This window comes from Mus caroli, chromosome 4 (assembly GCF_900094665.2).
Source record: "Mus caroli chromosome 4, CAROLI_EIJ_v1.1, whole genome shotgun sequence".
Classification (NCBI taxonomy): domain Eukaryota; kingdom Metazoa; phylum Chordata; class Mammalia; order Rodentia; family Muridae; genus Mus; species Mus caroli.
Genome location: NC_034573.1, coordinates 92,190,745 through 92,206,584, shown reverse-complemented (window position 1 = coordinate 92,206,584; position 15,840 = coordinate 92,190,745). Strand labels below are relative to the sequence as shown.

General features: G+C 47.0%; 1 protein-coding gene across 1 annotated transcript in view; it reads right to left on the bottom strand.

The window, feature by feature from the left end:
* Ror1 (receptor tyrosine kinase like orphan receptor 1) overlaps positions 1–15,395 on the bottom strand; it is a 346,384-nt gene extending 330,989 nt beyond the window's left edge. Inside the window, exon 1 of the mRNA XM_021160539.2 lies at positions 14,877–15,395. Coding sequence (XP_021016198.1) covers positions 14,877–14,967 — 91 coding nt within the window. The 5' untranslated portion in view covers positions 14,968–15,395. The remainder of the gene's footprint in view (positions 1–14,876) is intronic.
* Positions 15,396–15,840: the final 445 nt, after the last annotated feature.

The window sequence follows — 15,840 nt, the reverse complement described above, 5'->3', positions numbered from 1 at the left end:
AAGAGAGGCCCATTGGACTTGCAAACTTTATATGCCCCAATATAAGGGAATGCCAGGGCCAAAAGAATGGGAATGGGTGGGTAGGGAAGTGGGGGGCGGTATGGGGGACTTTTGGGATAGCATTGGAAATGTAATTGAGGAAAATATGTAATAAAAAATATTAAAAATAAAAAAATTAAAAAAAAAAGAGTGAATGGTGTAGTGTTCCTGCTCAGGTTTCAGAGTACCCAGGTACTACCCCTGCCTGACTACAGCGGGGCAGCTCTGCCTAACCCTAGGTGCAGGAGATAGACCTAGATTCTGTTACAGAGGACAGCTTCCTGGGACATAGTCTACAGGCCCTGGCAGGCTGCTATCCAATTCCAGGGGGAAACTGCAGCCCAACCAAGATGCACCTTACCTTGAGAGGCCCTGACACATGGGAAACAAAGCGCACACAGGATGGCACCCTCCTCAGATATAGTGTCAACCGGACAACCATGCATGCCACTCATTAGCAACTGAGGTACCTACTGCCTCTGTGGAGTCTTTGAAGGTTCTAGGAGGCATTAGCAAACATTCCAATTTAAACCTGAAACCTGAGCACCTCCCAATGGCATTCCTGGGGTGGAGGAAGCACCAGACTTCCATCCTTAGAACCTGGGTCCTTGGGTTCCCAGAACCTGGCTTTGTATGTGACATCTAGACATGGAATGAGCCATTTGGTACCCTATAAAAAATGCAGAGATTTTAAAGGGGGAGCCTCGGGAGGGGGGGTTGACTTTCCTTGACACCTGTCATGAGCACAACATGAAATTAGAGACAGCTCCTCTGAGAGAGTGGGCTTGAGAGGAGCTGGAGTTCTAGAACCTCCAAGGATTTCCTTAGAATTTCAAGAGTCCTGGGTATCAGCTTTCCCTCACAGGTCTATCTTTCACAGAGATGCTTCCAATTCAATTCAATTCAGCAGAGATGCTGGACACTGTGCTGAACTCAGCCAACAGAGGGACATCAGTAGGAAATGTAGCTCCTGGCAAACAGGGGGAGCTTTGTTAAGACACAAACGTCTTTTTTTCTCATCATCTCTTTTCCAGAAGGGTGGGCTGATAAGTGATGTAAACGTACCAGTCGTAGTTAACTGACACTTTCATGGTGCCAGGTAGTCTGCAATGCCTTTGCCTGAATTTTTATATACTAGACACGGTTTTAAAGCTCAGGAAACAGAGGTATTGCCTATCTGCCCAGGAATACACAGCAGATGAGGAGCAGGCCAGACCTACACAGAGTTCTTTTTCTTTTCCTCTGTGCAGGGCTGCCTCATTTAGCATTCACAGACTGCTCCCTCTCCCCTTCGCTTTTTGCTGAGGCACTTTCCATTTCTTTATCTGTAAAATGGGTATAATAATGGGCTCTACCTAACTGCATTCTTTCATTTTATCTTATGTGTTATCTGTATTTTGCCTACATATATGTCTAGGCACCATGTGCATGTCTGGTGCCCACAGAGCCCAGGAAATGGCCATCAGCCTGTAGAATTAGAGTTACAGAGAGGTGTAAGCTGCCATGGAGGTGCTGGGAATTAAACCCAAGTCCTTTGGGAGAACAGCCAGTGCTCTTAACCACTGAGTGAGCCATCTCTCCAGCCTAGCAGTGTTTTGAAGACAGACACAAGAATACCAGCAGGCACACAACAGACAGTTACATAAATTTAGCTATTGCCTGCAGGAGCAGTTGCTGCTGTGCTGTGAACTGAGAAAAGCTTCAAGGCCGGACACAGAGGCCATCCCATGCTTCAGCCAGTCCTCTGTTTCAGCCCCTTTTGCTAGAAGCTTTCCAGACCACACAACATGTTGACACCCATTCCACTGCATCACATGCTCAGACACTTTTGCTCTACTCTATTTTCCTTGGCACTTGACATTTTGTGAAGAGCACATATTTATTTACACACACACACACCTATAAGGCAGAGCAGGCAGCAGATGAGCTTATGTGCTTTCACCAGCATCAATGCTTAGTGCCTAAGGAAATGTGGTGGGCGCTTCTCTGAGACACACTTTCTGCAGCACAGCCTCCCTTGAAACTTCCCTGGTTCTCCCTCCTACTGCACCCCCTCCACACTTCCCAGTACCCACACCTGCTCTGTTGTATCCTAGCATCCCTTTCATACTCCTTACAAGGCCAGACTTAGAGATGTTGGCAAAAGATCTTGTGGCCCCAGCCACCTTGTTGTAGCTACTGAGCAAACACCATCCTAATTACAGCTGGGCAAAATCTCTAACAGCCTCAGCCTCTTGATTTCTAGGTAGGAACAGTCAAGAAAACTGGGCTATTCCCATCTCTATGGCACAAGGAGGTCTCATGAAAGGCAGTAGAGCCCATACAAACAGCTCAGCTGCCCATCCATGCACTGCCTGGGGAGATCCAGAGCCGACTCCATCCCAGTGAGGGACTCATGGGACCACTGCAAGCCAACCCTTAGTGATGGCTTATGTTGTGCAATCCTTACAGCACAATGTTTCAATGGAGAATTATTTCCCGGGACAGAGTGGAAGGCAGGAATGGGGTTAGGGCGATCATTCTGCGGAAAAAAAAAAAAAGAGGGGATTCCACAACGAAATACAAAGTTCAGACCCAACAAAATGGTTTGGTCAGTAAAGGTATCTGTCACCAAACCTAACAACTGGACTTGGATCCCCAAGACCCACATGGTGGAGAGAGGAAAAATTACTCCCCATTACTTCTCCTTTGACCTCCACACCCATCAGGTTCGCATGACCACACAAAAGTAAATAAAATGTAACATCTTTTTGAAAATGAAACACAAAATGAATTGCAGAGCCTGAGGCTCATAGCAGATGCTCAGTAAACAACTGTGACTCGTACTGGGACATTAAGCCAGGGTGTTGAGCCACTTCTGAGTAAAAGGGACTCACATGGTGGATATGGTGACAATGGCAGAAGGTGACAGCTTGGGGAGAGGACAGAAGACAAGCAGATGCTGACTGTGCACACACTGGGGGCTGGAGGGCAAGCAGGAGTTCAACGAGAGAGAAGGGACAGGAGCCACGGGAGCTGAGGTGTGGGCATGCTCTGGGATGGAGATTCTGAAAATTTGCAAGACCAGGAAGACTCCCTGAACAAAGGCCAGCCTTTGTCCTCTCAGACCATTTTGGCTGAATCAATCTTGCTTCCTTAACAAAAACCAGCAAACTTCCCATCTGGGAAGATATTGCCATATATTTCCCCAGCATTCATGTTGGTTGTTAAACAAATATTTAACCAAGCGGAAGCCAAGGCGACCTGGTAGTTTACACAGGAGGTATCACTCGGCAGGTGAGGGAACTTACCCCCTCCTCCCTTACCGCTGCACACCAGTGCCCTGGCTTGAGCAGGCAGATCGATGGCTGTGCTAGATCTGAGAGCCAGAAGCCACTACAACACACATCCCACATTAGCTAAAGAACTCTGTAAATGTGAGTCCTTAGGCAGAGACTCCGGAGTGCTCTTTGTAAGCATTTTGACTGACCTACCTACGGCTTTAACACCTACCCAGCCCTGAGATCTAGTGGACTGATCGTCAAGAAATCAATCTACAGCTGTGGAATGAGGGATGCTTTCTAACCTAGGCCTGGAACTTTCTTCTAGGAAGGGAGACCAGGGTGTTTTCCCTGGACCTTGCTACCCCACCCTCACCCCTACCCTCACCCTCTCTCCTTCTTGCAGGAATATGTACATCTATCCTGGACAGTAGTCTAGGTATTAGTGTGGGTAGAGTGAACTGAGCATGCTCAGTTCCTCTCTTATGTCCCTGATGGGATACAACTTATCAAGTATACACCTAAAGACCCCAGCATCCAGCCCTGCCTAGTGAAGCTTACCTAGCCACGGGAAATTCTTCATCCCTTGGCTTAGAGGCACCAGATGGGGTGTTTAGAGCACAATCACCACCACGGATACCACCAAGCCTGCTGCTGCTGGGTTACAGCCACCCATAAACTGATATGGAGCAGACAAACTCCCATAGAGCAACCCTATGAGCAGTCACACCAGGGTAAGCACTAACTCCTTGAGGTCTGCACTTGCAGCCAGGTCTTTCCATCATCATATCGAAGTCCTAATGGGATGAAGGAAAGCCACCATTCACTCTCCTCCGGGGAAAGGAAACATTACAAAAAAAAAAAAAAAAAAAAAAAAAAAAAAAAGGAACACTGGGCTGGAGTGAAATCCAAGAGTTGGGATATCATTGTTCAAGTAGAGAAAGCACACAACAGGCTGTTTTCATTCCGTCCGGAAACAGTGTCGATTTCCCATGAAGAACAGATAAGAGCCTTTCAAGAATGTCTTGGATTTGACGCAATAGGTCTATTTTTGCCCCACATCTGTGTCCTTGAGAAATGCAAATGTAATTATAACCTAAGACTTGTAGATCTAAGAGTCTCCCTCCAAAGTGAGTGACTACGTCACACAAGCAAACCTAACTAGATCTGAGTCCTAGACAATTTGTCCACTCTGTCCTGTGAAAAATCACAGAGAGGGTTGCTCTCAGGGATGTGGCTGCAAATTACACACCAACCACAGACCAATGAGCCAGGTACTAATGAGGCCCAGCACTTGCCAGCATCTTGTCCAGACTCCCAAGGTGCGCTTACTACATTATGCCTCTCATTCAAGTGAAGAAAAAAAAAATCATCTTACAGAGGCCACAGAGCTGCTGACCAGATAGGGAAAGGAAAGCCATGCTCTGTGCCAAGCCCCATGGAATGCCAAAGGCCCATTTCTCATGGCTGATCTACCAGCTGCCATCACCAGCCCCTTAGGAAAGTCCTTGCTTTGAATTAACTTGTCCCAGTCTATTTGCTCAGGAACTTTCTTAGGTTAGAGGAATGCCAGTTCCAAACCACACCCACAAATACTTCCAGACTGTTTCTTACAATAATGGCTGATCTGAGGGTCGTGTTGATGGGACAAGTGAGAATCGGGCAAATTTGCTTGCTGGGTCAACAACTGTGAAACCTGTCTTGTAGCAGAGGCATGAATTATACACACAAGTAGTCCTTCAGAGCAAAACAGCCCATGGGATTTAAGGAGAAGGCCTATACTTCAGACAGACCCTGCCACCTACAGAGTGACCTTGGGGAAGCTGCCAACCTTACTTGCCTGGCTTAAAAACAGAGGACCAAAGAAAGAGAGAGAGAGAGAAAAAAACCCCAATTTCATTAGATTAGTTGGAAAATTAAAGTTAATATTGCATATGAAATAATTCCTTAAGCCCCAGTACTCTATTCAAATCAAGAGATTTAATTATAATTCTTTGCACTCCGCTATTTGGCTAGGGATCTTACCAAGAATTTTAATCACTAAGTCGAGTTTGGAGGATGGGGAAAGCAGAGCTATAGTGGTACCATGGTTAAGAACAAAGCCTCAGCTTCCAGATATCCAGGTTCAAGTCCTGACTCTCTCACTTGCTTTGCTACAGGCACACAAGAGAGTCTTTGTGCCTCAGTTTCCCTATGTAAAAAAAAAAATAACAATTCTATGGAAAAGAACAACTCAATCCAATGAGAGTGATGAATTACTGCTTCTTTCAGAGGGTCCCCTGAAAACCAGACAAGTTAAAAATACTTGCAAAACCCGGAGGTCTGAGGTGCAGATCGCTATGAGAATACCTGGAAACAAAGCTCAAGGCTCGGAGTTCAATCCCTAACAGCAAAACGAACACCCACTACTACTTGCAATGCAGCATTCCAGATGTGCAGACGATTACAACTGCCCCCTGCCAGGATTTTCATCGCACAAGCAAAATGGGACTAGTGCTTAGCAGCTTGTGCTGCAAAACAAACCACTGCAGCAGAGGCAAAGAGCCACTATTACATGCGAGCTGCTTGTCAAAGGCATCTGTAAGTCTCTTGGGGTACCCTTGGCAGAAGGAAGGAAATGGTTATATGAGTAAAACCCTGTTTCTCTCTTCCCTCTCTGCTTCCAGGTACCCAGTGCCACTCCAAGTGTTCTCTTTACTCACCCTTGCCTAGAGATCTGCTTCACTTCATGGCTAATTCCCATCTAAGAACCCAGAACAGCCCTGAATGAGTCCTGCAGAGCAGCCAGCTTCAGGACCATGTCCCACACTGCTCCTCCTCTTCCATCTCTTCACCTTTCATCCTCTAGACCACTCTCTCCATCTCTGAGCTCCCACATCATGGCCCACATCCTCCCCAAGGGCCTCTCCCTTCTTGGGATGCTGCATTCCATCACTGTTAATTCTATACTTAGTGGCTGTGTAATTATGCCACAGTGGTCTATTTTATTGCCCCTAAAAGTGAACTACCCCAGAACCAATCACAATTCTTCTAGATTTTCCACAGTGATGAGCACCTCAGGATCTGCCACAAGTGATTCAGGAAGAAGTTTAATTTATAGAAAGGTTCTCCAAGTCCCATAGGAGATAATCAGATGAAAACTAGGTTGCCTCTTTTATTCTATCTAAAAATTCTGGTCCTGATCCACTAAGTTAGTCTTGGGACATGCTTTGGTTTATACCATTTGGTTAGGTATAATCGTCATAGTAGCTATAGCTGGAAAACCCTAATCAGAGCCATAACATTAAACACTCGTTCCTGGTTTACATAAACTCCAAGCCAGAGTGAAGCAGCAGGTGGCTTCAACCACAGAGCAGTAAAGAAGGGAAGCTCCCAGGCTCCTTCCTTCAGGTGGCATCTCCAACTCATAACTTCTCAAGATACCATAGCAACCTTCCCGGGAAGGTCTTAATGGATCTTGCAAGTGGAACTGGATCCTCCCAATCTCATCCCATTGGCTAGTATTTAGTGACATGGCTTCACTTTATAAGGAGAGAAGGGATGAGAACAGATTTTTCTGGCCAGCTAGCAAGCACTGCCACAAATCTACTGCTCAGAAAATTCTCTAGTGCAGTGACCGACTTTGTCTCTCCAATGGAACTACCAGAATATTCAGCTCACAGTAACAGCAAACATGATTAGTGAATGAAGGGGGAAAGTGGGATGTGCTGACCAGAGGCTGTGGAATGTACAGATCACGGTCACTAGTGAAGACTCATTGGAGCACCATACTTGAGTGGTTGACCCCCTCCTTCAATCAAAAGCCTGGATTTGGGGCTATAGGGAAAGATGCCAGAAAAATTATCTCAATGTCTGTCTCCCCTTCAATATAGGGACAGCACAGCCACTTCCTATATCCAGAGGACATAAAAAAGGCATGCCACAGGGCAAGAACATGAGGGCTTTAGAAGCAGACAAAATTCTGCCCAGGCCTCTTGCTGGCTAAACAAACACTTGATGTCTATGTGGAACTGTGGTACACATTTTCCATAATCAGTTCAGAGGGCTTCCAGTCTGCCTGTGTTCTCTCTGTCCTTCTCCCTCCAACTTCCTGAAAATGCACGCTTCCTCCCCCTGTGTGCATCTGTGACACTTTCCACAGCCTTTAGAATTCTCCTGTTAGACAGATGGTTGGTGTTTGGAGATAGCAGGTCTGTTCCATGTTCTAAGACATGGAAACAGGGTACATGTGACAATCAAAATATCTGGGTTCAGATCCAAAATCCCTATTTAACAATCATATGAGGTTGGCTGTAATCCCAGCCTCTCAGAGTCCGAGTGTCCTTACTCTGTCAATAGACTTGAAAGGTCCAACCATCAGCGCTACTGAGACACAGAAGTCTCACTGTAAAGAATGGTACAGGGGATACAGTGACTGTTCAAGACGCTTAGGACTTCCCTCCTCCCTCTCTCACTGAAGCAGGGATAATGTTTTACTTCCCTGACACTGCACCTCACATATAATAAATATATAACAAATATAAGTTGAAATGGACTGGACAAAAAGGCTTTCCTGTTGAAAAACAAACTTTACCTTGTCTTCAGAACTTCCTCTCACCCCCTCCCCCACCCCCAGGACATCATTACTCTTCTTTCTTGGCATGAACATTCTTTCAGCACTCAGAATCTTTAAATGGCCACCAGAGCCAAATATCAGGGAGGAGTTGTTCTTCTCTAAAGATTCTGGGGGTTGGGGAAGCCTTTGTTTTTAAAGCACTGTGGAATCTCCTCCCGTGGCGATCTCAACTCTGGCCTAAGACCAGCTCCTATCTGGGTCTCTATATGATCCTTACAAAACGAAGCACTCCAGACCCTCAGAGGAACCTAAGAGTGCTGCTCCAAGATGCTCAGCTGCATCTCCTGCATAGCAGCTCTCGACTGGGAGCCCAACTTTCTGCTTTCTCTAGGAAGCCCAGGATCCTGGTGGCAGCCAACTTCCTCTTCCAGTTCATAGTGCCTTCAGGTGCTTTCCACTCCAGTGTCCTTTAATTCTCACAAACAACCCGAGGCTGGATACTATTTAATCCCCATTTTACAGACCAGGAAATTATCAGAAGGTAATAAATTGGTTAGTAATTTGGCCAGAAATGTCTCCCAAAGGTTCATGCTTTGAACAGCCAGTCCCGAGCTTATGATGCTATTCTGAACGCTGTGCTCTACAGGAGCCTGGCTGATGTGAGTAAGTTACTGGATGGGCCTTGGAAGATGCTGACCTGCTGATTCCCGGTCTGTCACAGTGTGAATATCCTGTCTACCTCACCCTCCTACCACCATGGACAGAGCTGTCCAACCCACCTCCTCCTCCATAACAGACTAAAATCCCTCTGATGATGGAAATCAAAACAGACTTTTCCTTCCATAAACTGTCACTTTAAGGCATTTGGTCACAACAACACGAGTGTGGTTAACATATAGCCAAGTAGCTAACGTCCCAATTTGAATGGCAGTCTACTGGATTCAAATCTGGGTTTATTCTGCTGCTGGGTTCATTTCTCCTCCTCATATGCCATGTCGCCTCTCTAAAATGCTATCAAAGAAGGCCATTCTGTGTGTACATACTTGAAAAAATAAACGGTCTAAACTGATTGATCTTCTAGGCTACTTTTTTTTTTTAAATAAGGGGGAAAAAACTTTGGTTCTATGGAAAAGTGGGGAAGAATGTGGAGGCCAAACATTATGAGGCCGGGCTTATCAGTGTTTAATAACAATTCTGGATCAAAACTCTGCAGAACCTTATTTATGGACAGACAGTTACTGTGAAGCAGGGCCTTCTTATACAACCTTTTCATCTGAGGATGTTGTAGCCTTCTGCTGCCTTGCTGTTAGTGAGAGATGGGGTGTGAAATTTACTGGGTCTGCCAAGATTATCCCATTAAATTATCTGCCCTCTTCCAGTGTAATTCACTCAAGGGCAACAGCCTGAGCCATGGGACTCATGGATGTCCGAGCCTGAGTGCTCTGGGGGTTGTGTGGGGGGCAGGGAAAGGAGTCTGGTGGGGAGGGGGGGACATCCTGATGACATCACATCCAACGCAATTCATTGCCTTACCAAAATAAAGTGGATGCCACAATTATCCCATTCCTAAACAAACTGAAAACCCCAACCAAGCTTACTGCAACAAAGAGTGAGCCTTTTTCCTGATGTTTATTTTTATTTTGTATTCGTTAGCTTTTGAGATATTCCTGGCATGCAAGTCAGACTCCATGTAACAAGCAGCTGCATTTAGTTAAAGATTTTCGAAGCACTCCCCTCTCCCTTCCCCCTTCAACGCCGTAGAACTTTCTGGAGTCCTAAAAGACTGTTCCTTTCTCCTCCTCATGCATGTCCAGGGGCCCATCTCTCCTATCACAGCTCAGGGGATCAGTGAAGCCAGGCCCAGGCCTTTCTGTTTGAGAAAGAGCCTGGAAGACTCAAGTTTTTTCCAGCTACAGCTGGACCTGCCTGGATCTGCTCCTCACTGAGATCCTGAGCTGGCAGTCAGCTCTCCCAGATAGCTGTCTAATAAATCAGCCTTCCTCCACCTCTCCCCCTGGTAATGCACCAAAATGCAATCGCACATATACTCCATCAAAAGACATCTCATAGCTAGCCGGAAGAAACTACTGGACACACTCCTCAAACCACATCAAAGTGGCATTACTACACTGCAAACATGCAATTCTTTTAGACCAAGAGGCCTGGACCATCCCCAGCATTTTCAGTCTGTGTCTAAGCTAACAACAAGGCTGGTGGAGGCAGTAGAGCACTGTAGGAATGGTGAAATTGACCATTTCCCATTACCTCTTACACTCTCTAGGTAGTGTCAAAGAAAACATCTTTCCACAGCCCTTAGAAACCTAAAGATGCACCACCTCTGGCCTACACATGAAAAGAAAGCAAGTATAAGAACTAAACCAGGAGGGACCAGGTAGGACAGAGGTCAGTTATGATAACACCAACTCTCAGGGCTTACAAACCCATCAAAGCCATTCCTTGGCCGTGTGCCCTGGCGAAAGCAGCTTAACACATCTCAGTGCCTAACCTGACCCATCCACACAATGAGCTAGTTATACCATCACCTTCCCTGGGTTAATTGTGAGAGTTCTGTGAGCTGTGAGTTAATACTAAAGAAGCCTTTTTTTTTGTTTTGTGTTGTTTGTTTGTTTGTTTTTCGAGACAGAGTTTCTCTGTATAGCCCTGGCTGTCCTGGAACTCACTTTGTAGACCAGGCTGGCCTCGAACTCAGAAATCCGCCTGCCTCTGCCTCCCAAGTGCTGAGATTAAAGGTGTGCGCCACCACGCCCGGCTCTAAGGAAGCCTTTAAACAGCAACTAACCCATTAAACAGATTGCACCAAGTGTCTGTTGAATAAATTACAGATACAGGAGTGCCTTAGGATGCTTAGGCTCAAGAGATGCACGCTTAGCTGAGGTCACAGGACTTTATTCATTAGCTTCTCCCAGGCCCAGTTGCCAGCCCATCTACCAGGAGGGAACATGGGGCATGAGAGAACCTGGGCTGTGGCGGAGAACCCACCATCAACACTGTTTCTTTTCATCTACCCTGGAAAGCACCTCAGTGCCCAGGCATCTCCCCTTGCTACAATTGATGGTGTGGCTGGTCTTTGATACTTTGTGGGTTCTTTTTTCCCACTATTTATCTCCCTGGCTTCACATCCCAACAAGAATAGAGGAGGGGAGAGGAGTTGGGAAAATCCTTGGATCTATTTTTTTTTCCTTTTTTTTTTTTCTTCTTTGACCACAAATACTAACAAACTGTAACCAACCTCCCTAAACAACCAACAACCACCCACCAGCTCTCGGGACCCTAGCATTTATATGCCCTCTGAAATGTCCCCAGAATTCCAAGCATTATCCAAGACTGGCAAAATCATGCTTCTGCTAAAGCATGAGGCAAATCATAGTCAGCTGCTATGAACAGATTCTTATAATATTTCTGTGTGTTGTTGTTGTTGTTGTTTTTAAGAAACCAAAATTCCAAAACTGTCACTACACAATGGCCCCTATCTTTTCAGTGTTGCTATTTCCTGGAAAATCTGATCATAGTATAAACCTATGTCTATCAACCTACATGTGGAGTTTTGTATATTATTTCTGGAGGGTTGAACATCCTGAATTTCCTGCATCCTTAGTTAATTTCTCAATTAATTTCTAGGCTGGGGACTCTTCTCTAATGCATGACACTCGTGGATTTATTTAAGTCTTATAAGTCTCAGGAAACACAATCATCATGCCTACAGGATGAAAAGGAGGACTCAAACCCAGGTCTGTCAATGCTAAAGCCTGAGTTATAGCCATTAAGCTTGGCTAATGGGTTCCTCTAATACTACTCTTTTTACTAGAAAATGGAAAATGAATAATCTCTGATTAGTGGGCTGTGTTTTTAACTAAGTGAAGGAAATAACCTTATACTTTTACATATAACCAAAAAGGTTTTCTCTCCTCCACTCACTCAGCAAAACTGTAGTCCCCTTAATATATTTGCATATATACATAGTCTATTTCTCTGCAAATAGACATTTATGTCAAGCATGTATAAGGTTTAAAAGTATCAATTCTCCATAGTATGCTCTATACTGCTTTTGGTTTTTGTGTTTTGCTTTGTTAATATTTGAAGCAGTGTAAGTGCTTGTCATCAAACCACAGGCAGAATGTTCCTTTGGATGCAAGTGACATGCATTTAGAAATATTTTAAAAGTCTAATTTGGAGCCTATTTTCACATGCAGGAGACAGGATAAAATAGATCAAAGCTGAGTTTTTGAAAGAACTCTTGGTCTTAGGAGATGTCACAGTCAAGTAATGTGCCTGCCCTATGAACGTGAGGAGCCGAATCACTCATATAACCCCAGGCATAGACAAGCCCAGCCAGCCCAGCTAGATAGATGACCTCCAGTGGAGTAAGAGAACGTGTCTCAAAAATCAAGGTAGAGATTGATTGAAGAAAACTCTCAACACTGACCTCTGGCTTCAGAGGAATACCCATCATGCCTACACATGTGCACACATCCACAGAAACACAAGCGTATATTCACCACACACTCACATACAAAGGTAAAATAAAATAACCCCTAAGTATCCCAGCCATTGGAGAAACAAAACAGCCTAGTGTGTTTTCCAATAAAGTAAATCACTGATGAGCAAGCGCTGCCAGAGGCAATCTGATCATACACCCTCTACCCATGCCTCTGGGTGGTGCCCCCTTGCCATCAAGGTAGGATTATCCAAAGATCCCTAATAAAAGTTAAAGCTGACTGATGAGGGCCCTCAATGAATTCACCAGCAAAGCTAACAGGCTCATGGCCCTCAGGAGACTCCTATACTAAGTGAAGTAGGGACGGACACTTACTGACATAGCAATTGGAGACTTAGAAAATGACAGCTGAGTCTTGGGACACCTCCCTCTGGCTTCAAGCAGCCAAACCACAGAATGAGCACAGTTCTGAGAAAGGCTCAGGTAGGTTCCAACAGTCTGGATCTCTTGGGAGCAGTAATGAGTGTTTATACCTTTGGGCAGGTAGGAGGTAGCTGGGAGGATCAACAAGTAGCAGGTCAGAAACTATGTACATAAAGGCTTTCTCCTCCCTGCCAATCAAATAGAAAAGGGATGAGAGAAATACCAAAATACTGATCCATTTTTAATTTTTTTTAAAAAAAAGAACTTAATAGATAAAATATATCTCCTCTCAAGCTGATGTCCTGAGCCATTGACAGGCAGGGTTGCCGTAGGAATCTCAGGCCAGAACAGAGATTTACAAAAATGAAAAAGGATTTAAGACACGGTAAGACAGCAACAGGTTTGAACCCATTATTAGAATACGGAACAGGAAGGAGGGAGGACTTTGGGTAGCTACTGACAACGGTATTGTTTTTACATTGCCAAATTCATTGCGTGGGTGGCTTTTTAAAAAACAGATGACCAAAAAAGGTAAACACCCCTACATCCCCCATCTCATCCCATTCCAATCAGCAGAGGCTGTGACCTCAAAATCACTGGCTGATGAAAGGGTAAGACAAAGTAAAGAAGCCCACAGGAACAATGGAATTAATCAAGGCCCCCAGGCCAGGAATCCAGCCATAGGTACCATCACCCCAATTGCGCTGGACACGGGTCGGCAGCACGGCCCCATTTTCTGCTTTTCACCCAGGTGTAGTGGCGAAGAGCCAGATGTTTGGCATCCCCAAGCAAAACATCCAGGAGAGCAAACTGTTTACATTTCATCAGGGTTTTCCCTTAAGATAGAGCACCCCTGCTGATGTGCATCTTAATGGAAATTAGAAACTGTATTCACCCCCCCCCCCCCGTGGAGCCTCTAGATTAGAATAAGGACACTTCAGAACTCTGTTGGGTGAGCGCTGCTCCCATCCCAAAGTCACCTCCAGGAGATCAAAATCCGCATCCAGCTTCCTTGCTGAGAGCTTTGTACCAAGAAAGTCACCCCTAACTTTTAGTAGAAACTCATTCAGCTGTCATTCAGTGAATGGTTCTTTTCCCCAGCTGTTCAGTAAACTAGAATCTTCCCTAACTGCCTTAAAGATGAATGGTAAAGAGGAGGGACCTGTTTATCTAGAGAGGCTAAGGGCTGGAAGTGGGGGCGGGAAGAGTCCAGGGGCTCCAACACCCCCTCAAGGGATGCATGTTAAAAGTGAGGCCCAAGACCCCCAGAGACTTTAATCAACTTTCCCCCTCTAACTTCCAAAGAATGAATTGGTTGTCTCCACAGGCGCAGCGGGCTCTTCCCTCTCATTGTGTGCAGGCTCAGACCCAGCGAGGATCCAAGCTTCCCGCAGGGAACTAAGACGCTCCGGCTGCCGGTGGAGGCTTTCTCTAACTGTAGCGATTGTCTCTGGAGATGACCAAAATCGAGTATGCATTAGATGACTTCTCTTTCTTCCACCTCGACACACACACACACACACACACACACACACACACACTTGCACACGTGCACACCCGGAGTCCAGAGTATTTTGGAGCAGCAGGCCGCCTCTAACTGCACAAAGTAGCAGCGGAGGAGCAAAGGTTTTGGTCTCCAGGATGACCCTCTAGAGGGCGGGAGGCTCCGAACACCAAGCAGAGAAGACGCAAGGACAAGGGAGTCCTGGGAGTACAGGGCTTTTGTTTGTACGGGTTCGCGAACCGCCTGGGCTCTGTCGGAGGCGCCACTGAAAATACAAACTCTTTCTGGGACAGAGAAGTAGATAAACTGGACCCCAGTTGGGGTGCGGTAGGAATCCAGAAAGAGATAGGCAAAGGATCAGCATCTCCCCCAACATACACACACACACATACACACACACACACCACCTCCAAAGTTCTTCTACACTTCCTGTCAGCACTGACAACCACAGCTGGATGCCTACGACCAGTCCCCCAGAGCCCAGCCCGCAGCCGAGCTTCAGAGAGAGTCCTGGATGGCCTCCCTCCGGCGGCCCGTGCAGGCGGCGGCCGAATGACCGGCTCCGGGACCGGCGAGGCGCTCACCGGGCACCCAGCTCTGGGGGGCGGACGGTGTAACCCGGGCGCGGGCGCTGCTTACCTTGGGCAGCAGCCCCGCGTGCGGCCAGCAGCAGCGCGGCCAGCAGCGCCAGCGGTGGCGGGCGCGTCCCGCGGCGGCGCGGCCGGTGCATTCCTCTTCTCGTGGCGGTGCTGGCGGCTCCCTGGCGGCGCGCAGAACATCCACGGGTTCGCCCAGGGCTCCTGGTCACTTCGTCCTGCCGCAGGCACTCGCAGGACACCGGGGGGCCTTTGCAAAACTCTTTGTCCCTCTGACCTGCTCCCTCGTCTCCGCTCTGCCGCCCTGGACCTGGGAGCGCGGCTCCTCCGGGTCGGTACTCCGAAGCAGCCCTGACTCGGCCGGCCGTTCAGTCCTAGGCTCTCTGTGTCGCTCTAGCAAACCGTGTGTCTCCGGCTCCGACTGCAGAAGAGCGTGCCCAGTCCCTGGAGCTGCGGTCTCGGGGCTCACTAAGCCGAGGCTCCTCTAGCTCTCCAGGATCTCTCTTCTCGCCCAACTTGTCACTTTCCACCAACTCCAAAACCCAGCGCCCCAGCCCTGACCAATGGCAGAGGCGGGCCCAGGCCGGGGTCCCAGCGCCCTCTGCTGCTGCCTCCTGGACTCGCACCTTCCAAGGCATCTCGGAAAGCAGCTACCACACCTCCTGTAAACCCATCATCCCTCCTCCCCCACCCCCACCCCCTCACCCCCCACTCTCTGAGGACCAGCCATTGATGTTGTTGGGACCATTGAGACATTTTGACGGAGAAGGTCTTTAGGGAGGCGGGCTTCCAGTGTAAAGTGTGACTGGATAAGTTAGGAAGCCCAGATTTTAACTGTCTTTCTCTGCCACTGCCTTGGGTGAGGGAACATGTACAGATATTACACCGTGCCCCATTTAATTTCTTCTTTCCAAAAGTTGCTTAAGGGGGAGTCCAAATACAAGTGACTCATGTGTCTTCTTGTTTTTAATCCTAGGACCACTACATTTACACCAAGCTCATCTGAT